The 26,562-nt window shown below is 37.0% G+C and overlaps 1 protein-coding gene across 3 annotated transcripts in view; it reads right to left on the reverse strand.

Moving 5' to 3' along the window:
- Window positions 1–26,562, reverse strand: part of PCCA (propionyl-CoA carboxylase subunit alpha) — a 383,508-nt gene that overhangs the window by 221,361 nt on the left and 135,585 nt on the right. For all 3 annotated transcript variants that reach the window (XR_009049065.1, XM_057707846.1, XM_057707845.1), the window contains exons 9-10: window positions 19,069–19,147; window positions 4,833–4,935 (exon numbers count right to left, since the gene is read on the reverse strand). Coding sequence is in view for 2 of the 3 variants with exons in the window: in XM_057707846.1 (XP_057563829.1) it covers window positions 4,833–4,935; window positions 19,069–19,147 (182 nt within the window). In the remaining variant the exon portion in view is untranslated. The remainder of the gene's footprint in view (window positions 1–4,832; window positions 4,936–19,068; window positions 19,148–26,562) is intronic.

Consider the following 26,562-nt stretch of genomic DNA (forward strand, 5'->3'; position numbering starts at 1 on the left):
GCCTGTGCTCTGCAACAGGGGAAGCCACCACACTGAGAAGCCCACACATCACAACGAAAAGTAGCCCCCGCTCTCCACAACTACAGAGAGCCCGTGCACAGCAACGAAGACCAAATGCAGCCAATAAATAAAAAATAAAAATTTTTTAAAAAGTGCTTATAAGGGAAGTTAATGCTTAAATGCATCACAAGTTTTTTAAACTTTTAATATAACCCTTTACAGATATGCACGTACTGAACATGGAAAGATCTCCCAGATATATTGCTTACTGGAAAAGCTTTATCATAAGAGACTACGCCACATGATGCAGTGCCTACTTCTAGGGATAGAAACCAGGGGACTTGGAGAAAAGGGGGAACGAATGCTTACTTTTCGTTGAATACCCTTTATCATGTTCACAAATTATCTAACATTAATTAATTAAAACTGAAGAAAGTAAGTAAAAAACCACCCAAGTGTAGATCAGATATGAGAAACATCTGTGTTGCCTTAGTTAAGTTACTGGGAGACACTTTCACCTAAGTTTAAAAATATCGGTTCGAATATATGCCATGGTTAATTAAAATAAACTAAAAGCTGATGTAGAAATATAATTATTTAACGCAACTGAACAAACATTTACTGAGTATTATTAATGTGAAAGACACTGCCTGGTTGCTGGCGACAACAAATGAAGAAGGTCTAGCCTCTGCCTGCAAGGACTTCTTGGTCTATCAGGAAAGTCAGATAGCTAAAGATAAAATGGCATAAGTGGTCTTTGAATAGCACAAATAAGTGCTAGAGGGGTAATACAGAGAAGGGGGATAATTAACTGTGACTCTAGGATCTTACAGGAAGGGCAGCCCAAGTATCTCCCCGAAATTATAGATTTAAATATCCAACAGTCTACTCAACACCTACATTTTGATATCTAATGGGCATCTCAACCTTCATTTGTCCATCTTCACACCCTGATTTCCTCCCCCAAAACGTGCACCTCTCACAGTCTCTCCCTTCCCAGTAAAAGACAGTCCCATTCTTCTAATTCCTCAGGCCAAAAGCCTAAAACTTATCTTTCATGCCTTATTTTTTTCTTATACATAACATCCAATTTTTAGAAAATCTGGTCTACCTTCACAAAATATCCAGAGTTCAATCACATCTCAAGACCTCCACCACACTCTAACCCAAGGTGCTACCCTCTCCCACTAAAATTATTACAAACACCTCCGAAGGGATCTCTCAGCTTCAATTGCTGGGTTTCAATTGCTAAGAACCAGTGGATACTGTGTGCCTCCGTTTTTCTACCTTGTTGAATGGGGAGTATTCACCGCAGTATCATATCCTTTTCTCATCATTGTATTTTTGATGAGTGGATGTCACACTGCCTTTCAATACAGAGATCTTCACATCAGAAAAGCTGCTCTTGAGAAACCATACACAAGAAGACTCATCCATATCTGAACCAAGTTTGAAAATGAGATTCTGGTCTTGGAAGGAAGGTAGGTATATCCTGCCTACAGAAGGACATGATCACTGGGGGCCAGAGAAAGGGTTGTGATAGCTAGTATCCAAAAATGGCCCCCAATATAACAAATCATGGCATGCACACCTTTGCATAAGCACTTATGACAATGATTCTAGGCTGGCCAAGTGACTTGCAAAATGCAACAAAAGTGATCCTGTGCCACCTAAACTTTAAAAGGCAGAATGGCTACTTCACGTAGCTCTGATACTCAATGTAAGAAGTCTGGATATCCTTATAGAAATTCCACACGGAGAAGTCATGTGGAAATGTCCCAAGAATGAATAAAGAGAGAGGCCCAGCTGTCCCCTGTCTTGGCTGACCTCACCTTCAAGTCAATCCTCCAAGGCACTAACGTTGGATGCTCCAAACCAGTCAAGCCCCAGCATGACTAATGCCCCAGTGGACAGACACCTGGTGAGGCAAAAGATGTGCCCACCTGAACCACATCAACCCACAGAATTGTAAGAAATAGTTAAATGTTGTACAGTTTTTTTAATGTGACAAAATATAGATAAAATTTACCATTGTAACCATTTTGAAATGTACAACTTAGTGGCATTAAATAAGTACATTCACATTGTTGTGCAACCTTAAATGTTTCAAATTACTGCATTTGGGGCTGGTTTATCACTCAGCAATAGATAACCAAAACACAAAAAATAAGTGGATTTATAAAGGACACTGGATACAAGATTAATACATAAAATTCAAATGTTGCTACATATAAGCAATAATCAATAGGTAAATGAAATTTAGCAAACAGTATTTATACTAGTATCAAAATTTATCAGATACCCCAGAATAAATCTAACAAAAGATAAACAAAACCTCTACACTCAAAACTGCAGAACAATGCTGAGAGAAATTAAAGATCTAAATACATGAAGAAATATTCTAGTTCATGGATTAGAAAGCTCAACATTGTTAAAATGTTAATTCTCCCCAGAATAATCTCTAGACTCAATAAAATCCAAATCCCATCCGATGTGTGGGGAGCGTGGGAGTGTAGGTAGGAGTTAGAGACAGATTGACAAGTCAGTGTTCTAAAGGTTACATGGATACTCAAAGATCTAAAAAAAGCCAACATTAGCTGAAGAAAAACAATAAATCTGGAGCACTTACAGTACCAAATTTTCAGACTTACTATAAAACCAAAATAATTAATACAGCGACCAAAATGTCACTTAACTTACAACAAATGGACACCACAATAAAAGATGCTGGAGAAATTAGGTATCAGAATGTAAGAAAATTTACTTGGACTCCATCTCACATCAAACAAACAAAAAAATTCAAAGACAGTAACAGCCCTAAATACCAAACCTAAAACAACAAAGCTCCTAACTTGGGCACACAAATTGGACGTAAACTGGACTTCAATAAAATCAGGAACTTCTATTCCTTGAAAGACATTATTAATAAGTGAACAGGTAAGTCACAGATGAGGGGAAGATATCCACTATATATGTACATATCTGGTGAAGGACTCAGCATCAAAACAGATACAGAACCCTGAACCCTCAATAATTTTAGAGAATCTCATTTGAAAACAAGGGGCAAGGGTGAGACTTGAACAGTCACTTCACAAAATAAGATATCCAGTTTTGGTCAATCAACTTATAAAAACATGCTCAGCATTAATATTCATCAGGGAAATGCAAATTAAAACAGATACTATTACATGTCCAACAAAATGGCTAAACATTAAAAACTGAGAACACCAAATGTTGGAAAAGATAGCCAAACTGGAAAAATTCATACATCATGGGCAGGAGTATATATCATTGTTAGAACAACCACAGTATCCATTAGAACTAAACATAACCTTACCATGTAATCCAACAATCCCTCTCCTCAGTAATATGCAAAAGAATATATATGTTCATAAAAAGACATAGCAGTTTACTCATAATATCAAAAAGTGGAAACAACCCAAAGATTCACCATCAGAAAAGTGGATAAGCTGCTGGTTATTCAAACAATGGAACACCACAAAGCAATTCTTGAGTGAACGATAACATACAGCCTCATGAATCTTACATACGATGTTGTGTAAAAGAAGCCAGCACAACCAAGTGTGTATCATATATGATTCCGTTTATATGCAGTTTAGGAACAAACAAAACCACTCTATGGTATTAGATATCAGAAGAGCAGTTAATTTTGGTGGCCAAGGAGAAGGACTGGCTGGAAGTGGTGTGAAGGCATCTTTTGATGAAACAAAAATAACCCACAGATGGCTCCGGAGGGTCGTTACACAGTTACCCACGTGTGCAAGTAAATTTTTATTAAATTGTACACTTAAAGATTTGTGGACTTCACTGTATGTGTGATATTTCAATTTAGAATATCTGAAAACAAAAACCAACAATCAAAACAAAACCTGCTAGCCGCAGAAAGAAATATATTAGGTTCAATGTTTTAAAAATATAAACAGGTTATAAAAGTTTGCAAATTTTTTTCAACTCTAGACATGAAGATTTTCTAACTATAAATAATATCTATGTAAAGTGATAAACTCAGAAAACACAATAAAATCTAAGACTTTGTTTTATTGTTTTATTAGGCCGCCTCAGAAAGCACAAGGGCAGTAAATAACATTTTATTTACCTTTCTAGAACTCTAGCCACACAAAATTAAGAAAAAAATACTTTCATTGCAAAATGATTTCTAATCTGATATTTATATTTTATCAATTTCAATTGTTACATATCAGTTCATAGCCATAATGTGGAAAATTAACACAAACCATTTCTCACAGAAAAAATGAAAACTCCAGCAGACTTTCCTTCCTCATCTGTTTTATTTCAGAAAACCCATTTTATTTTGCTGAAAACCACACCCGCACAACCACTTTAACAGATGAATTAAAATCTTAATCTGAGTAGAAGAAATGATTCATTCATCTCTACCTAACCAGCTCCTACCAGAACGCCTATCACAGACGTCTGTGAACTGAAATGATACAAGAGTCCAGGTCAGGCACTTTTCTTTTAAAAATGTCCCCAAATGGTCCAACATCAGAAGGGGGCTGAATGCACCTCTAGGCAGAATACATTCAGCCTGGACAGACACCTTATGACTACTGCTTTCTGGAGCAGGGCTGTACCATTCCCCATCCAATCAGCATTCTGCACTCTGAAAAAAGGATACCAGACTCCAAAGGTAGGCAATCAACTTCTGTACATTCTCTCTCTCGTACTTATTCAAAAATACCAGCACATTCATAATCATTCCAAATGTAAGAAAGGATGTGTTTCTAACAGGAGTAAGCAATATTATTTTACAGTCATAATAATTCAAAAGAATCCTAAAATGTACCAACCTGGACTTCGATATGACGAGGGTTATCAATAAATTTTTCTATTAGTAGCCTATCATCACCAAAACTAGAAGCAGCTTCTTGAGATGAAAATCTAAAACCATCCCTGTAAAGAAAAACAGAACAGTCAAACGAACACAAAAGTTTTCTTTTCTCAATACAAAAGAAAACTAATTAAAGGTTTATTTGTGCTTACTTCTGAACAAAGAAGAGAAAAATTCACTTAATATACAAATAACTCAGTTTTGGTTGCACAGCAACTCTTCCACTCACTAGCTCTGTGACTGGCTGAATGCTTTAATTTCCCTGATCCTAGGTTTTTATAGAAACAGGAACACCAATACTTATTTCACCAACTGTTAAAAATGAGATTTTTAAAATAAACAATACAAATCATATAAAAATTCATTTCTTTGATCTCAATATACCTTAATTCCACTAATAAAAATATATAAAAATGCATATTCATTTGACTCAAAAGTCAGAAAATGCACACAGAAACGTAAGTATCTAGAGAACAGGGGCAAAGCCACAGCAAATATACTCAGTAAGAGTACAAGAGGGGGGTCCTCAAGAAGATTCCCTGATATTTTAAATATACAACTTTAAAAGCAATGGCCTCCCACACATCTACACAGATCATTAAAATTTTATCTTCTTTCAAACTGCTCAAAAATAATAAAGACAAAAGTTTGATTTTTTAAATAAAAATGTGAATTTAATTATTGCTTTATACATTTTATTTCAAACTATAACTTAAACATTATCATTATTAAAATATGCTTACCGCAGTCATACACTTTGAAATGAGTTCATTCAATTAAAAACCCAAACTTGCTTACCTAAAACTGTGTTATATTCCATTCACTGATATATTCAGAGTATAAGATTAAATTCCTTTTATATGGAATTAATAGCTTCCTAATTTTCAAATCAAGTACCTGTATTTAATGTTCAACATCAAAATTCTTTTAATCCTTTCATTTGCAAACACTCCACCTGGCAATATTAGAAATAACTATCTCATTTGTTGGTGTGCTTGAAAAATACAACATTGCAAGTAAAAACTGACTAGAAGATAAATTTCAAAACATACTGCAAAATTTTCCATTTCTCAGCAATTTCAGAGAAAAGGTATCACGTTCTCTTAGTCTTCCATTATTCCCTTGATTTAAGGGAATGGAGTTTAGATCTCAGAAGACTACAAACCTCACAGAAACAAAAGCACAACGAATTCGTTGCTTTCAATACCATGTAACCAACTTTTTATTAGGTGGGATACAATGATTCACAAAGAAAAAGCATAGTACTTTACAGTTTGTCTCTGCTCTAATGATTTTAAAGTTTTCATTTTGGATTTTTTTTAGATTCTTTTATTTTTTTAAGCTCTTTATTCGAATATAATTGCTTTACACTCTTGTACCAGCTTTTGAGGTACACCAAAGTGAATCAGCTGTATTTATACATATATCCCCACATCCCCTCCCTCCTGCAACTCCATCCCACCCTCCCTATCCCAGCCCTCTAAGTCATCACCCATCATCGAGTCGATCTCCCTGTGTTACACAGTTGCTTCCCAGTAGCTGTCTATTTTACACTTGGTAGTGTATATACGTCAATACTACTCTCTCACTTCATCCCAGCTTCTCCTTCAACCCCCAGCCCGTGTCCTCAAGTCCATTCTCTACATCTGCACTTTTCTTCTTGCCCTGTCACTGGGTTCAGCAGTACCATTTTTTTAGATTGCATATACATGAGTTATCATACAGTATTTGTTTTTCTCTTTCTGGCTTACTTAGATCTGTATGACAGACTTTAGGTCCATCACCTCACTACAAATAACTCAACTTCATTCCTTTTTATGGCTGAGTAATATTATATGTGTCACATCTTCTTATCCATTCATCTGTTGATGGGAACGTAGGTTGCTTCCATGTCAGGGCTATTGTAAATACTTTCATTTTGCATTTAAATCAAAAATACCAAAACTAAAAAAATCAAAGTCACCCAATTAAATTATCAAGTTTCAAAGCATTGAGAGAGAGGATCAAGATGGCGGAGGAGGAGAATGTGTGCTCACTCCCTCTTGCAAGAGCAGCGGAATTACAACAAACTGCTGAACAATAATCAACACAAAGATACTGGAACTCATCAAAAAAGATACCCCACATCCAGAGACAAAGGAGAAGCTGCAATGAGATGGTAGGAGGGGCACAATCGCATTAAAATCAACTCCCATAAATGCTGGATGTGTGACTCACAAACTGGAGAACAGTTTTACTGCAGAAGTCTACCCACTAAAGTGAGGGTTCCGAGCCCCACGTCAGGCTTCCCAACCTGGGAGTCCAGCAACAGGAGGAGGAATCCACAGAGAATCATACTTTCAAAGCCAGCGGGATTTGACTGCAGGACCTCCACAGGACTGGGGGAAACAGAGATTCCACTCCTGGAGGGCACACAAAAAAGTGCGCTCACCTGGACCCAGGGGGAAGGAGCAGTGACCCCACAGAAGACTGAAACAGACCTGCCTGCTGGTGTTGGAGGTTTGCCTGCAGAGGAGGGGTCAGCTGTGGCTCACCAAGGATACAGGGGCACTGGCGGCAGGGGTTCTGGGAAGTACTCACTGGCATGAGCCCATCATTAGCCCCACCAAAGAGCCTCTAAGCTCCAGTGCTAGGTAGCCTCAGGCCACACAGCCAACAAGGTGGACACACAGCCCCACCCATTGGCAGACAAGCAGATTAAAGTTTTACTGGGCTCCGCCCCAACCAAATTGGATTAAAGACTTACCGAACTCCGCCCACCCAGCCCTACCCACCATCAGTCCCTCCCATCAGGAAGAACCCATGAGCCTCCTAGATAGCTTCCTCCACAAGAGGACAGACAAAAGTATCAGCAGTATTTCATCCTGTGGAACTGAAAACCACAGCCACAGAAAGGTAGAGAAAATGAAAAGGCAAAAGACTTTGTACCAGATGAAGAGACAAGCTCAAACCCCAGAAAAACAACTAAATGAAGAGGAGATAGGCACCCTTCGAGAAAAAGAATTCAGAATAATGATGGTGAAGATGATCCAGGACTTTGAAAAAAGATTGGATGCAAAGACTGAAAAGTTTACCAAAGACCTAAAAAATTAAAGAACAAACAGAGATATGCAACACAATAACTGAAATGAAAAATACACTAGAAGGAACCAACAGCAGATTAACTGAGGCAGAAGGATGAATAAGTGAGCCGGAAGACAGAATGGTGATAATCACAGATGCAGAAAAGAATAAAGAAAAAAGAATGAAAAGAACTGAAGAGAGCCTGAGATACCTCTGGGACAATCTTAATAGCACCAACATTTGCATTATAGGGGTCCCAGAAGGAGAAGAGAGAGAGAAAGGACCCGAGAAAATATTGGAAGAGATTATAGCTGAAAACTTCCCTAACATGGGAAAGGAAACAGCTAGCCAAGTGCAGAAAGCACAGAGAGTCCCAGGCAGGATAAACCCAAGGAGAAACACACCAAGACATATAGCAGTCAAACTGTAAAAATTAAAGACAGAGAAATGTTATTAAAAGCAACAAGGGAAAAATGACCAATAACATACAAGGGAACTCCCATAAGGGTAACAGCTGATTTCTCAGCAGAAACTCTGCAAGCCAGAAGGGAGTGGCATGATATATTTCAAGTGATGAAAGGGAAGAACCTACAACCAAGAATACTCTACCCAGCAAGGCTCTCATTCAGATTTGAGGGAGAAATCAAAAGCTTTACAGACAAGCAACAGCTAGGAGAATTCAGCACCACCAAACCAGGCCTACAACACATGCTAAAGGAACTTCTCTAAGCGGGAAATATAAGAGAAGAAAAGGACCTACAAAAACAAACCCAAAACAAGTAAGAAAATGGTAATAGGAACATACATATCGATAATTACCTTGAATGTAAATGGACTAAATGCACCAACCAAAAGACAGACTGGCTGAATGGATACAAAAACAAGACCCATATATATGCTGTCTCCAAGAGACCCACTTCAGACCTAGGGACACATACAGATGGAAAGTGAGGGGATGGAAAAAGATATTCCATGCAAATGGAAATCAAAAGAAAGCTGGAGTGGCAATACTCATATCAAGTGAAATAGACTTTAAAATAAAAAATGTTACAAGAGACAAGAAAGGACACTACGTAAAGATCAAGGGATCAATCCAAGAAGACGAGATAACAATTATAAATATATATGCACCCAGTATAGGAGCACCTCGATACATAAGGCAAATGCTAACAACTATGAAAGAGGAAATTGACAGTAACACAATCATAGTGGGAGACTTTAACACCACACTTAACCAATGGACAGATCATCCACACAGAAAACTAATAAGGAAACACAAGTTTGAAATGACACAATACATCAGCTCGATTTAATAGATACCTACAGGACATTACATCCAAAAACAGCAGATTACACATTCTTCTCAAGTGCACATGGAACATTCTCCAGGATAGGTCACATTTTGGGTCATAAATCAAGCCTTGGTAAATTCAAGAAAACTGAAATCATATCAAACATCTTTTCTGACCACAACGCTATGAGATTAGAAATCAATTATTGGAAAAAACTGTAAAAGACACAAACACATGGAGGCTAAACAATATGCTACAAAATAACCAAGAGATCACTGAAGAAATCAAAGAGGAAATCAAAAAATACCTAGAGACAAATGACAATGAAAACACAAAGATTCAAAACCTATGAGATGCAGCAAAGGCAGTTCTAAGAGGGAAGTTTTTAGCAATACAATTCTACCTCAAGAAATAAGAAAAATCCCAAATAAACAATCTAACCTTACACCTAAAGAAACTAGAGAAAGAAGAGCAAACAAAACCCAAAGTTAGTAGATGGAGAGAAATCATAAAGATCAGAGCAGAAATAAATGAAATAGAAACAAAGAAAACAATGGCAAAAATCAATAAAACTAAAAGCTGGTTGTTTGAGAAAATAAATAAAATTGATAAACCTCTAGCAAGACTCATCAAGAAAAAGAGGGAGAGGACTCAAATCAATAAAATTAGAAATGAAACAGGAGAAGTTACAATGGATACCACAGAAATAAAAAGCACCATAAGAGATTACTACAAGCAACTATATGCCAATAAAATGGACAACCTGGAGGAAATGGACAGATTCTTAGAAAGGTATAACCTTCCAAGACTGAATCAGGAAGGCACAGAAAATATGAACAGACCAATCACAAGTAATGAAATTGAAACTGTGATTAAAAATCTCCCAACAAACAAAAGTCCAGGACCAGATGGATTCACAGGTGAATTTTATCAAACATTTAGAGAAGAGCTAACATCCATCCTTCTCAGCTCTTCCAAAACACTGCAGAGGAAGGAACACTCCCAAACTCATTTTAGGAGGCCACCATCACCCTGATACCAAAACCAGACAAAGATACTACAAAAAAAAGAAAACTACAGACCAATATCACTGATGAATTTCGATGCAAAAATCCTCAACAAAATACTAGCCAATAGAAGCCAACAACACATGAAAAGGATCATACACCATGATCAAGTGCGGTTTATCCCTGGAATGTAAGCATTCTTCAATGTACTCAAATCAATCAATGTGATACACCATATTAATAAATTGAAGGATAAAAATCACATGATCATCTCAATAGATGCAGAAAAAGCTTTTGACAAAATTCAACACCCATTTATGATAAAAACTCTCCAGAAGGTGGGCAGAGAGGGAAACTACCTCAACATAATAAAGGCCATATATGACAAATCCACAGCAAATATTCTCAATGGTGAAAAACTGAAAGCATTCCCTCTAAGACCAGGAACAAGACAAGGATGTCCGCTCTCACCACTACTATTCAACATAATGTTGGAAGTCCTTGCCACAGCAATCAGAGAAGAAAAAGAAATAAAAGGAATCCAAATTGGAAAAGAAGAAGTAAAACTGCCACTGTTCGCAGATGACATGATACTATACATAGAAAATCCTAAAGATGCCACCAGAAAACAACTCAAGCTAATCAATGAATTCAGTAAAGTTGCAGGATACAAAATTAACACACAGAAATCTCTTGCATTTCTATATACTAACAATGAAAGATAAAAAAGAGAAATTAAGGCAACAATCCCATTCACATTGCAACAAAAAGAATAAAATACCTAGGAATAAACCTAACCAAGCAGGTAAAAGACCTGTACTCAGAAAACTATATAAGACACTAATGAAAGAAATCAAAGATGACACAAACAGATGGAGGGACATACCATGTTCTCGGAGTGGAAAAATCAACACCGTGAAAATGACTATACTACTGAAAGCAATTTACAGATTCAATGCAATCCTGATCAAATTACCCATGGTATTTTTCACAGAACTAGAACTAGAAATTTTATGATTTATATGGAAACGCAAGAGACCCTGAATAGCCAAAGCAATCCTGAGAAGGAAAGACAGAGTTGGTGGAATCAGGCTTCCTGACTTCGGGCTATACTACAAGACTACAGTGATCAAGACAGTATGGTACTGGCACAACACAGAAATATAGATCAATGGGACAGGACAGAAAGCCCAGAGATAAACTATGGTCAACTAATTTATGACAAAGGAGCCAAGGATATACAGTGGAGAAAAGGCAGCCTCTTCAATAAGTGGTGCTGGGAAAACTGGACAGCTACATGTAAAAGAATGAAATTAGAAAACTCCTTAACACCATACACAAAAATAAACTCCAAATGGATTAAAGACCTAAATGTAAGGCCAGACACTATAAAATTCCTAGAGGAAAATACAGGAAGAACACTCTTCGACATAAATCACAGTGAGATCTTTTTTGATCCACCCCCTAGAGTAATGGAAATAAAAACAAAAACACATAAGCAGGACCTAATGAAACTTCAAAGCTTCTGCACAGCAAAGGAAACTATAAGCAAGACGAAAAGATAACCCTCAGAATGGGAGAAAATATTTGCAAATGAATCAACAGACAAAGGATTAATCTCCAAAATATATAAACAGTTCATCCAGCTCAATATCAAAAAAACAAACAACCCAATCAAAAAATGGGCAGAAGACCTAAATAGGCATTTCTCCAAAGATGACATACGGATGGCCAAGAGGCACATGAAAAGCTGCTCAACATCACTAATTATTAGAGAAATGCAAATCAAAACCACAGTGAGGTATCACCTCCCACCAGTTACGATGGGCGTCATCAGAAAATCTACAAACAGTAAATGCTGGAGAGGATGTGGAGAAAAGGGAACAGTCTTGCACTGTTGGTGGGAATGTAAATTGATACAGCCACTATGGAGAACAGTATGGAGGTTCCTTGCAAAACTAAAAACAGAGTTACCATATGACCCAGCAATCCCACTGCTGGGCATATACCCAGAGAACACCATAATTCAAAAAGACACATGCACTCCAATGTTCACTGCAGCACTATTTACAATAGCCAGAACATGGAAGCCACCTAAATGTCCATCAACAGATGAATGGATAAAGAAGTTGTGGTATATACATACAATGGAATATTACTCAGCTGTAAAAAGCAATGAAACTGGGACGTGTGGAGACATGGATGGACCTAGAGACTGTCATACAGAGTGAAATGAGTCACAAAGAGAAAAACAAATATCATATATTAACACATATATGCGGAATCTAGAAAAATGGTACAGTTCAACTGGTTTGCAAGGCAGAAATAGAGACACAGATGTAGAGAACAAACATATGAACACCAAGTGGGGAAAGTGGGGATGGTTGTGGGGGAATGAATTGTGAGATTAAGATACCAAATGGTACACTCTAAATACATGCTGTTTATTGTCTGTTGAAAATAAAAAAAGTTTGAAAGCATTACCAACATGTTTTGAGGCTCATGGAAAACTGCATTTAAATCATTTGTAGTACTCAGTGATACATTCATTCAATAAATACTCACTACTCATGAAACTATGTGCCTGGTGCATATATATGTGATGCAAATACAAATTAAAACAGAAACTGCCCTCACAACACCTAAAGTCTAGTGGGGGTACTCCAAAATGTTGACACAATCAATTTTCCATTTATGCCATAACATTTCATCTAAACTGGCATAAGGAAAAGAAAGCCAGAGATTATCACAAAAATATCTGAGTCTACTTTCAACAACCTCCATGACTCTCACCCTAATTTAGTATACAACAAACACTATACTTTAAATCTTCCAGATGTTCTAAATATTCTAAGGTAAGTATAGATGCTACTTCCCTGAAGATATTACAAGAAGGACACACTCCTTAGGATAAAAGAATAAAGCAATTAATGGCTACTAAGTTTTGCATCTGAAGAAAGTTAAAATTTTTGTGGATCATGCAAAAAAAATTCTTCCTCAAGGAAGGAGGAAAGAAGGAGTAAATGCGGTGCAGCATGATATTAACACTGGTGACTCCAGAAGACAAAAAATGGATGTTTTCTGGACTGTTCTCTCAATTTTCCCAAAGTTTTGATTCTTCCAAATTAACAGAGGATACAGAGCAAATTTTTAAAATGAGGTTCCTACAGTGATCAAGACACTAAGCACCCAATATAGGAGCACCTCAATACATAAGGCAAATGCTAACAACTATGAAAGAGGAAATGCAAGGCAGAAATAGAGACACAGGTGCAGAGAACAAACACATGGACACCAAGTGGGGAAAGCGGGGAGGGTTGGGGGGGTGGGGAATGAATTGGGAGATTGGAGGAAAAAAAAAAAGACACTATGGTACTGGCACAAAAACAGAAAGGAAGATCAAGGGAATAGAATAGAGAACTCAGAGGTAAACCCAAGCACATATGGGCACCTTATCTTTGACAAAGGAGGCAAAAATATACAATGGAAAAAAGACAGCCTCTTCAATAAGTGGTGCTGGGAAAATTGGAGAGCTACATGTAAAAGAATGAAATTAAAACAATTCCTAACACCATACACAAAAATAAACTCAAAATGGACTAAAGACCTACATGTAAGGCCAGATACTATAAAACTCCTAGAGGAAACACAGGCAGAACACTCTATGAGATACATCAAAGCAAGATCCTTTTTGACCCACCTCCTAGAATCATGGAAATAAATTCAAGAATAAACAAATGGGACCTCATGAAACTTAAAAGCTTTTGCACAGCGAAAGAAACCATAAACAAGACAAGAAGACAACCTTCAGAATGGGAGAAAATACTTGCCAACGAAGCAACGGACAAAGGATTAATCTCCAAAATATACAAGCAGCTCATGCAGCTTAATACCAAAAAAGCAAATAACCCAATCCACAAATTGGCAGAAGACCTAAATAGACATTTCTCCAGAGAAGACATGCAGATGGCCAACAAACACATGAAAAGATGTTCAACATCACTAATCATTAGAGAAATGCAAGTCAAAGCCACAATGAGGTATCATCTCACACCAGTCAGAATGGCCATCATCAAAAAATCTAGAAACAACAAATGCTGGAGAGGGTGTGGAGAAAAGGGAACTCTCCTGCACTGTTGGTGGGACTGTAAGTTGGGACAGCCACTATGGAAAACAGTTCCTTACAAAAAACGAAAAATAGAACTACCATATGATCCAGTAATCCCACTGCTGGGCATATACCCAGAGAACACCATAATCCAAAAAGAAACATGAACCATAATGTTCATTGCAGCACTATTTACAATAGCCAGGACATGGAAGCAACCTAAATGCCCATCAACAGATGAATGGATAAAGAAGATGTGGCACATATATACAATGGAATATTACTCAGCCATAAAAAGGAATGAAATAGAGCTATATGTAATGAGGTGGACAGACCTAGAGTCTGTCATACAGAGTGAAGTAAGCCAGAAAGAGAAAAACAAATACTGTATGCTGTCTCATATATAAGGAATCTAAAAAAAATGGTACTGATGAACCCAGTGACAGGGCAAGAATAAGGATGCAGATGCAGAGAATGGACTGCAGGACATGGGGTTGTGGGTGCAGGGCGAAGGGGAAGCTGGGTTGAAGTGAAAGAGTAGCACAGACATATACACACTACCAAATGTAAAATAGATAGCTAGTGGGAAGTTGCTGTATAACAAAGGGAGATCAACTCGATGATGGGTGATGTCTTAGAGGGCGAGGACAGGGAGGGTGGGAGGGAGTCGCGGGAGGGAGGGGATATATGTATAAATACAGCTGATTCACTTTGGTGTACCTCAAAAGCTGGTACAAGAGTGTAAAGCTATTATATTCCAATAAAGAGCTTAAAGAAAAAAAAATGAGGATCCTGTATCATTATATAAAATAATGTCATACTTTGGTTAATTTCAACAAAGTTTTAGAGATGGCTTATTTATCAAGTTGAAAGAGTAATTTTAGGTAGAAAATTGTTTATGTATGTATTTTTACCAATTATATGAAAGTATTTTGAAACAATGTGCCATTTACTGACCAAGAAAGGGCTGACATCTACCAAAGATGCCCTATATATTAATAGATGTAGTGATTTCTGAAAACACTGAATTTTACATTAAAATCCATTGGTTAAAAGCAGCATAGCAAATCTCATTGCCAAAAAACTGAAGAGTAATTGCACAATAAAAGAATGTTACTAAGAGTAGCCCTGGAAAAATGACTGATAAGAAATCTGAGATCCTAAGAAGAATAATGAAAAATAAGTCCTCAGGCTTTCAGTGAAATTGCTGTATAAGTGCCATATAAAAGGGGGAACCACTGAGGAAAAAAATTAGAGGTCACAAAATACATCTCTCTTACAAAACCATTAAGTTGTGTTTAATATCTTTATTACCTCATTCTTTACTACAAACAGACTATAGCAGATTGTGTTTTCCAAACATGGCCACAATGGTATCTCCCATTCCATGTGCTCTTCTAAGAAACTTGGAACTCCTTCACGAGGAAGTGAAGTCTGATACCCCTTTCCCTTGAATTCAGGTAGAATTTGTGCTCACTGGTAACCAGTAAAATATGGTGGCAGGGAAGGTGTGCAACTTCTGAGACTGGATCATAAAAACTGATACACCTTTCACTTGGATTTGAACAAATGCTCTTGGACCCCTGGGTCACCATGTGGGAAGTCTAAAGTGACCACACCATGAGGAAGCCCAGGCAACCCATGGAGACATCCACTAACTCATGGGGGCTACAATTAACACGAAAAGATAGCTTCAACACCTGAACTTCAAAACACAAAAGTCAAATAAGACAAATTACGTGGTAAAAACAGGACTAAGCATGCCTCCTACCCTTATGCCTGCTTCTACCACACACAGCAACTCGCCAGCCCAACTTCAAATCTTTCACATAGTTAACCAACGCTCTGTAAGTCTCCACTATCAAAAGGAACCATGCCAGGCAAAGAGTTCCAAGGAGAGGCCAAGAAGCAGACCATTCTTCAATTAAGCATTCTTTAATTCTGAAGATAAATGCCCTCACTCTGACCTTGACTTCTCAGCATTTCCCAAGAAATTTTCAAGTAAGTCAGTGTTGCCCTATATCCATTTAATTCATAGAAATCAACACACAGGCCAAAGACAGAAAATAAGAGCAAAAAAATAAGGTAACTTAAACAGGGTCTGCAAGCCATCCTCGAGTATTCAAACTCTATATCCAATCACTCAGAAAAGCCTGTTGCCTCTCCTTTCAGAATTAAACTCTTTCTTCCCACCTCCACCATTACACTGGTGAAAGCCACCAACAGCACTGTTTTGCATGGATTATTTCAACAGCTTCCCAACTGGTTTCCCTGATTCTAGAGTCCATGATTCTGCCCCCATTAAGCCTATTGCGAAGATAGCAACCAGAGCGATCCTTTTAAAACTTGTCACAAATCTTGATAACTAGTTAATCTAGATGATACATATATAGAAGTTCGTTATATTCTTCTACATCTTTGTACATTTGAAAATCTTTATAATTCAAAACACATAAATAATGTTAAGAATTTGCTGAACTTCCATGATTGTGATTCTCTAGTCAAAACCCTCCAATGGCCCCCCATCTCACTAAGAATGGCTACAAGGTCCTAGATAATCTGCTCCCCACCTCCTTCTACTCCTCTCCCAGCCCCCACCACCTGCCGGCCCTGGATCTCTCTAGATGTGCTCCTGCGTCACCGCCTCCACACGTGCTCTTCCCTTGCCTGGATCCTAATTCCCACACTCTTACCTCCTTGTTCAAATGTGCCTTCTCAGTGAGGACAACTCTGACAACCCTGTTTAGAATGGGAATTCCCTCCAACACTCCCCATGTCTCTCCCTTTCCTCCTTTACTCCTCTTATATTACTCACCACCTTCCACAACAGGATATGATCTACTATTATCTTGTTCATTGTTTGTCTCTTCCTACCAGAATGGGCTTCTGAACCTTGTTTATGTCATGGATGTCCTCGGCAGAATCATGCAGCATGTGAATCTCTTGTCAAAACAAGGCTCAACGTGATTTAAAATGTAGAAAAGAATATGCACAGGATTGCATAAGAAACAAATTATATTGAAATATAGGTATCAAAATATTTTTTAGAAACAAATTTGGGATATCATGTATGTGGTTCTTTATTCGTTAATAAGCTCCAACAAGTCTAATAATCACTGCAATTTAGAGATACCTACAACAACTGTAATGTGATAATATAAGGAATTTCCTAAAGGGTGAAAAGTTCCACAGATACTGCTACTATTGTAGTTTGTGGTCTATATTGGAGGAAACACTAAATTCCAGTTAGAGGCTAGTGAAAGAAATGTGTACTTTTTTTCCTTACCCAGATGCACGAACATCCCTGAACATCTATGAATTCAAAGGTTAAGAACTCCTAACCCAGTTATACACTGGATATAGAGGAAGGAATTATTTTTTCTGTTTATGTTCATTGCTGTATTCCTGGAACCTCACTAAAACACTGCCTGTCACACAGGAGGCTCTCAATAGCAAATACCTCAATAACTAATATCGCCAATCCATGCAATGAGTGTATTCATGCTGGGTAAATGTAAGATGGGAGAGGAGAATCTGATATTAACTCAGTCCGTATCCAGTATCAGTGCCACACTGAACATGAGAGTAGGGTTGAAAGGCCTGTATTGGGCATATATTATCACCCACCTCTAACGTACATCCAAAGAAACAATGGTGCCCTGAGACAAGTGTTCTCTAGAGTTAAGACTACCTGCGCAAGTTTGCAATTTCTGTCTTCCCCTCGGATTTTCAAGGGTACTGCCTCTAGGAGATTTTCATCTTATAAGTTCACTTCAGAACCTAATTTCTGAGTTAGGTTTGTACTGGAATACTTTCACACCAACTACTCCAGATTTCTCTCTTTCAGAGGTTTCAGGGAATGAGAGGAAAGGGAGGAAAAAAAAGGAGAAAACAGAACTTAACCATTTGGAAGACCAAATTATTCTCGGTAGAGAAAGGGCAGGGAAACCAACATTAACAATAATAATTCAGTGATTTTTTTCATTTCCCTCCTTCAAAAAAATGACATAAATCTCTCTTGTTGCCAAACCGTAAAGTATGTAATACAAATATGAATAGAGTCCCTTAAAACCTGCTTGTACTAGGCAGTTGTTCAAAAAATTATTTTCTAATCACCATGATGTTATCAATACGTTAAGTTTTTTAAACTGTTTTAAAAGTTTCTTTTGATTTCTGAAACTACTAAGAAAGTGTTCTGAGTTTATAACAGAGCACACTGCATATAAAAGACACAATAATTTCAAGTTCAAAAGGAAATATATTTCATGCTATAAAGTTATCAATGTAGTTCACTATTTTTATAGACAAGCAAAGGGAAGCAAATGCATACTGAGTAATATTACATAAACAGATGAAATTATGACTGCTTTCAAAAATATTTGGTTTAAATCTTTTATCACATTCAGAATTGAATAGCCAACGTTAGTGATTTTTGCCTAAAAGACAAATCACGACTGTAATTTCTAAAAACACACTGTAAAAAAAAAAAGGTAATCCTTTATTCATGTTTAAGCAGCTAAAAACCTTTCTATAATAGGATAATCATCATCAAAACATAAATAAGAAACTTTTCTGCATAATTTCAATTTCTTCCATCGACAAGAGTAAAAATTAGATGATTATTATAATTATTCCATTATGCTTTTGGTATCATTTAGTTGTCAGTTTAATAAAACTCTAGTAACTGCAATTTTCATCAAAAGTATATTTTGGACAGAATCTCACCTGGTCTCTTCATCATCCCAAGCGATTCGCATGCCTTTCCCACCACCACCTGCTGAGGCCTTGATCATGACAGGGTAGCCTAACAGCAGGGAAGAATTAGACAGAAGTTCAGACTTTGATCATTTGGATGCATGAACATGACAACTGACCACATGTTCAATAACACAGAAGGCAATAACTAATTTATTCAAAAGTTCCTTTCTTTAGAGTCAGGAAAACAACACCAGTGTAATGATCTCATGTGCATTTTTTAAATGAGTGTGATCCCTTTAAAAGAAAAAGACTATCTGTATCAACAAAAATAACATTCTCCCCAATAATGATATAAAAAGCTAAGAAAACATAATTTGATAGTGGATTCCAAAAACAGAAGTAAACACAGTATTAATTAACCAAAGATACAAGAAACGACTTACACAGCATTAAGGAAACACATGTGCACACGCACATATTCTTTTGATTCCCCAAAACTGCTGTTTGCATGCATAACAAATTAAACTCCCTTTTTTTCAAAAGGATTGATTTACAGGTACTTGAGGTATTTTCATCTGAAAAATCACAGGGAACCCCTGCAGCTTTTATCTGCAAGAACTGACATGATGGCTTTGGGAAAAATCAAGCCATGGCTGTTCTATTATGACTGGAGCAGAAGATGCAGAGCTTGCTGATATCAATGGAGAAGCTACCACACTATTCCATTCAGTCAACAGGCAATGAAATGCCTAGACCAGGGAATATTATGAAAATACAAAGTCAAGCCTGAAACAAAGGACATTTCCAGCCAAAGTTTTAGAGGAGAAAATAAAATAATAAAACTGTTGTTAGTAAACGGGATTTAGTATTTAGAGTAGGTATTACAAAGAAAATTTTTGACAGCATGAGTCATCTATTATGATTTATCAAGAAAAGCTGTTTATTTAGAGGTTTTCAGACAATAAGGTGGAGATACTCATGTCTGAGACCACTTGTTTATGATCTTCTCTGATGAAAGAAGAGGTCAGTGAGCCCTTAAAGGACTCTTCCTGGCCTGCGATGCTCTAATAGCACTATGCTCTAGCTATAGGATTTTAGAGGAAAAGGGAAGACAGGGCCAAATGTCACAGACTTTTGAACCCTAAACCACAAAACATCACTCTTAACTTCAACTTAATTAAAATGGCACTTGCTTCCTACGTGTTTCATAATTAATTCAGTTTTTAAAATCCTGATGTTGGTGACGTTTATGTGGGATAGATTTATATGGGATAGCATTTTAAAAGCTATACTAAGTACAGTAAGAATAAGAAAGATGAACATACTATTTTCATAATGGGAGCCTTACAATATAGGAAGAAAGAGAGAAAGTACCCAAATAATTCTCTCAATGGGAATTCAAAAAAGAATCATAGGAAGGTAAGAGAAAAGGGATTAAGGAAAGCATATCATAGATAGGGCCATTTATATAAGGCTGTGAAGGATAAGCAGGAGATGAACATGTTAGGCAGGAATAGCAAAACAGAAGTAGGGAAGTATGGGACAGATTTAAGAAAGGATTGAAACAATCTGAAGCATACAGAGGAAAAGAGAACTGAAAACATAAATTGGGGTGAATTATGCTACATACTTTTGCATGCTACAGATCCTGCTTTGAGAGTACCGAGAACAATGTTTGTCTTGTTCAGCGCTGCAGCCTCACAATGAATATCACATAAAGGAATCAGATTGAAATCAGTAAAGAAGATTTAGCTTGTTTTCGAGCAGTGAAGAAACAATATCTAAAAATTAGAAACCAGCATGCCTGAGAAATCCTTTTAAAAACCACTGAAGGTCTTTTTTATCCTCCAAAAAACATGTTATCAATTCACCATTAAAAACTATTTATCCATGTGAACAGGAACCCACAAGAGGTATGACATCCACATCCCATATCTCTACTATTCTCATTTCCCGCTGTGGATTAAGAAATTTGCAATTATGCTGATTCCATTATTAATCTCGTCAGTCATTTACCATGAACCCTGGACTATATAGGGATTTGTGAGGTTAGGTGCAAAATAAAATTGGGAAATTGTTCTTGGTAACAAGGAACTAGATGGGAAAACAAAAAGCACATAAAATAATTTATCAACAAGAAATTATTATATGTTCAGAAAAGTGAGAAACTATTATGCAACAGGGCAATATATAATAAAGCAATTACAATATGGTCACCCCCAAAGGAGGCAATGCAGCACTGGACCTGTGAGTACACGTAACCCAGAAGAGATACTCTGACAAAAATCTAACAAGCCAAATTGTAAACAATTGGGAGAGAGAAGGTGGCAGGAGTTAGTGACCTGACTTTATAGTCACTAACTCAATCTAATTTTTGAACTCTAACTGGAAATAATGGTAAGGTATTCTACCCGATTTCTTGCGCCAAGGAAGTCATTAAATTTCAGACAGTACATATTTTTATGCTGTCACCATGCCATGGAGAAATAAGATCTAGCCAGTTGAAAAGGAGGGAAAAGAATATTCCACACAGATGATGTTAAATAATATCAAAAGCCCAGTCTGTCATCCCTACTTTCTTATTGTGTCTGTGGCTCTAATTAGGGTGAGCCATGGGGTGCTAGCGACTGGAAGAAAAAGGGAAGAAAAGATTCAGTCAAAAGCTGACCTTCTCGAAAAAATCAGAACTGATCAAGTTGATGGCTATTGCTACCCCTCACTTTTCCCAGCCTGGGAACGAAATATCCACTAATGTTCTCTCACATTTTTTTTAATCCATTGGAGTACTTACTCCTCCGCTCAACTTTTATCTGGAACACATTTCTCTAATTTTATACGCTTCAGTTGACATATGTTCAAAACAGAACAACCTTCCTTATCATAACAAAACAAAATCCTCCAAGGATTTTAAAAGCAGAGGACTCTCCTGGTATGGTAAGATTGCTTAAAAGAAACAAACAAACAAACAAACAAAAAACACCCTCAGGTCCTACTGCTGTTTGCAAATTTTTCCTCACCTTTACCATCCTTTCACTGGATGCCTACTCCACACTACCCAGCCTCACCCTCCCAGGCCCCGAGATACATGCCCCCCTCCTATTTACACCCCAACTCCAATGTGCACTGTCTCCATTCCTTATTTCCCTTCTGCATAATGCTTCCAGAAAGAAATCTACTAAGTACTATGTGAGAAAAATGTTGATTTTTTTTTTTAAAAACCAGAAACTTAGTACCAAAGTACTAGAAGGTTTCTATTCCTACTTTTCTGTACTCAATCTTCAATGAAGGGCAGATTTAACTGCAGGACAAGATAAACTTCTCTGGTTTCCTTTCCTCCCCAGCAATCAGTACTTTCTACCATAAGCAACAACCCTCTAACTCTACCATCAAATTTTCACTCAACTCAAAAATATTTACCAAATAAATACCATGTTTCAAACACTGATCTGGCTCCAGGGGATGCAACCATGAACAATTCAGAAAATGTGCTGCTCTCATGGCACTTAGTATACTTAGCATCTAGTGGAGAACTAGATGAAAACATACCTGCACCTACGTGTGTGTGTGTGTGTGTGTGTGTGTGTGTAAAACACATTAAGTGGTGATAATTGCTACAATAAAAACAACAGAGGGATGTGACTTGGAGTGATTAGTTACTTTTCCTTGAAAAGGCTTCTCTGAAAAAACTGGTATTTAAACTGAGACTTAAAGTGACAAGCTAGAGCAAGTCCTCTGAAAAATCTATGAGGGCAGAATATTCCTGACAGAAGAAACAAGTGGGAAAGGCTATATAGAAGACAACATTGACCCAATATAGTCCTAATTTTTTAAGATCACTCTGGCTGCTCTGCAAAGTATGAACTGGAAAAGGGCGAAGTGGAGGAAGGAGACTGATTAGGAAGCTTTTGCAGTGGTCTGAGAGAGAGAGAGAGCTGAGACCTAGACTTGGCTGTAGACAGAGAAAGTCAGAGACCTGAAGGCTGTTTTCGAGGTAGAGTCCGCGTGATGTGTTGATAGTTATGATATGGATGACGGGGGGATGAAGGAAGCCTCAACGAGCTTAGGTTCTCTCCTATTTAGTTATGGATTCCAAGTCTAAAGCAACTATTTTTCTTGACCAATAGCACCATGTGGAGCTACACAAGACACACACACCTCCCCACTTCAAGCAAAACCTGCCCCTATACACGGTGGCATAACCTGATAAAGGCTGATGAAATGACATCTTAATGATACAAAAATCATGAGCCATATAATAAAGAATTTTATGTAGTTTTTTCACCTACAGTTTCTTGAATAAAAAATTCATAGAATATAATGACTAATGGAGAGAAAAAAAAGTAAAAAGAAGGGAAATGTGAAATATTTCTTGGGAAATGTCCTATTCCTAATTTGGTGGTGCTAATCAGAAATCTCTCAAGGCTCAAACAGAAAGTATGATTTTTTTTTTTTGTCTTCTTTTAAAAACAATTAGGAAACACTTATGCAAGGCCTTTATTTCCCTAAAGAAAAGATTCAAAGCAAAAGGAAATGAAAGCTGTTTCAGAGAGTAAGACAGTCCCCTAGGTGGGCAGAGCAGGCTCAGATAATGGGACCTCAAAGGAGAAAACAAAAGAAGCAGGGGGAAAAGTCTAAGACAGACAGGAAGGAAACCCCCAGATGAACATTATAAATGCAAGCATTATGCATTATATTTGTTATACTTCCTTACCCTCCTTTAATGTAAAACAGTTCGCTTACCTTTTTGGGTTGGGGTGGAGGGGTGGATTTTTGAAAAATCCAAGGTGTAAAGAGTAGTCCACAATTTGAATTTACCTAATTGTTCTCTCATTATTAGATTCAGAATTTTAAAACATTTTAATACTACATAGCTGATGCTTTACCCTCATTCTTAAATTACACAAGAAATGGAAAAAAAAATCCATTTGTCCTTTTCCTGATAAAGTTAGGTTTGATTACTTGTTTAAGATGGTGTCCATTACATTTCCTCAAGAAATACCATTTTCCATTTGCAATTAACAAATGATCTGTAGCTTGACATTTGGAAACTGAATATCCTATACTCAATATTCTACCCAACAGTAATAATAAACATTAATGATTCTTGCTTTAAATAACTTCTACATTGTCTGAAACAAAATGAGTTTAAAAAATGAAGATACAGTTTTTTGCCTTCCTCACTACTGCTTCTCCAGTAGCTAAAAGAGTGCCTAGAGAATTGCATGCAAAAGAATAGTTACTAAGTAAATGTATTCATTAATTTCAGTAGTTGCAAATCATTTATTCTTACTGCTGAATGTATTTCACTGTATAAGCATACTGAAGCTTTATTCATTCTACTGTGAATGAACACTCAGATCTATACACACAATGCTCGTTCCCATGAATATTTTTGCAGGTGTGGCTTGGAACCCTGCGCAAGAGGTTCCTGGAGTGTATGTCTAGGAGTACAACTGCTGGATGGTGTGCAACTCTTATAAAGTCTTTATTTTTAAAAAGTCCAATTTCATCTCCATTATCACCATACTTACACAAACTCCCAAAATCTCTTCATAGGACTCCTGTAGTAACCTCCTGCCAGTACAGTTGGTCCCATCAAACTACACAGAGGTCAGCAAAATTCTTTAAAATATGTATATATAAGATCACCTCTCTCTCCTGCCTAAAACACTCAGGGTTTGCATCAATGAACAAGCCACACATGTAAGGACCATAGATGTATAACGAAATAGAAATTATGAACTCACGGATAGGAAGTGTAGAAGGTAGAGTGAGATAACCTAATGTATACTTGTTGAATAAGAATACCAAAAAAAATATGCTAGAATTACTCTAAGAAAGCTTAAAAAAAAAAAAAAAGCCTAAAAGGTATTAATCTAAACATCAACTAACTTATTTATCAAACAAAATAAACTTGAACATCTTTTAAATAGAAATAACAAAATCCAAACACAATATTTAACATTCGCAATGTCTACAATCCAATAAAAAATTAAGAGATGCTAGAAGGCAAAATTTGAACCACACAGAAGGAAAACAGTCAACAGAAACAAACCCAGAAGTGAAGAATCTTAAAGCAGCTATTATGATACTATTATAAATTACACTCATTACAAACACTGTAAACATGGGAAAGGAGTTAAAGGAAACATGATCATGATGAGGAGAGACAGAAAATATTTAAAAATTAAAAATGGAATTTCCAGGTTTAAAAATAAAATGACTGAAAACAAAAATACAGCAATGTATAGAAAGAATTACACAATGACCAAATGGGATCTACTGCTACATTTATACAATGCAATATCATTCAGCCATAAAAAGGAATGAAATTGTGCCTTTCTGCAGACATGGATGAACCTAGAGACTGTCACACAGAGTGAAGTAAGTCAGAAAGAGAAAAACAAATATTGTATATTAACACATATATGTAGAATCTAGAAAGATAATATACATGAACCCATTTGCAAAGCAGAAATAGAGACACAGACAGAGAGAGCAAACGTATGGACACCAAGGAGGGAAAGGAGGGGTGGGATAAATTGGAAGATTGGGATTGACATATATAAACTACTATGTATAAAATATTACGGATAAGTAATAAGAACCTACTATATAGCATAGGGGAAAAAAAGAAGGTACAATCTGTAGGACATATATTAAGTTAACCTTAAAAACACATTCCAATATACATTAGATGCAGACAAATACTTTTTGATTCCACTTACACAAGATACCTAGAATAGTCAAATTCATAGAGTCAGAAAGTACATTGGTAGAAGCCAGGAGCTGGCGGGTTGGGGGTTTGGGGAGGGGGGAATGGGGAGTAGTGTTTAATGGGGACAGAGTTTCAGTTTAGGAAGGTGAAAAATTTGGGAGATGGATGACAGTGAGAGTTGCACAACAATGTGAATGTTCTTAGTGCCAATGAACTGTACAGTTAAATATGGTTAAAACAGTATGTTTTATATTATGTGACTTTCACCACAATAAAAAAAACAGTAAAACAAAGCAAAACAAAAACCAGTTAATTTACCCATCAACAGGTTAAAGAAGAAAATCTATGTGACTTTATTAGCAGATACAGAAAGGCATTTCACTAAATCCAACAGCCATGGAGTTCAGCAAACCAGGAATAGAAGGAAACTTCTTAGACTTTGTAAAGAACATCTACAAAATACCTATAACTAACCTTATACTTAATGGTGAGAATCTAGATGCTTTCCCCCTAAGACCAAGAACAAGGTAAGGATGTTATTTCTTACTACTCCTATTCAACATCTTACCACAGGTCCTAGCTTATGCAATAAGACAAGAAAATGGTCGGACTTCCTAGGTGGCGCAGTGATTGAGAATCCACCTGCCAATGCAGGAGACATGGGTTCGAGCCCTTCTCTGGGAAGATTCCACATGCCACAGAGCAACTAAGCCTGTGCGCCACAACTATTGAGGCTGTGCTCTGGAGCCCATGAGCCACAACTACTGAGCCCGTGTGCCGCAACTATTGAAGCCCATGTGCCT

The sequence above is a fragment of the Hippopotamus amphibius genome, chromosome 14, assembly GCF_030028045.1.
Source record: "Hippopotamus amphibius kiboko isolate mHipAmp2 chromosome 14, mHipAmp2.hap2, whole genome shotgun sequence".
In the NCBI taxonomy this organism is placed as follows: Eukaryota; Metazoa; Chordata; class Mammalia; order Artiodactyla; family Hippopotamidae; genus Hippopotamus; species Hippopotamus amphibius.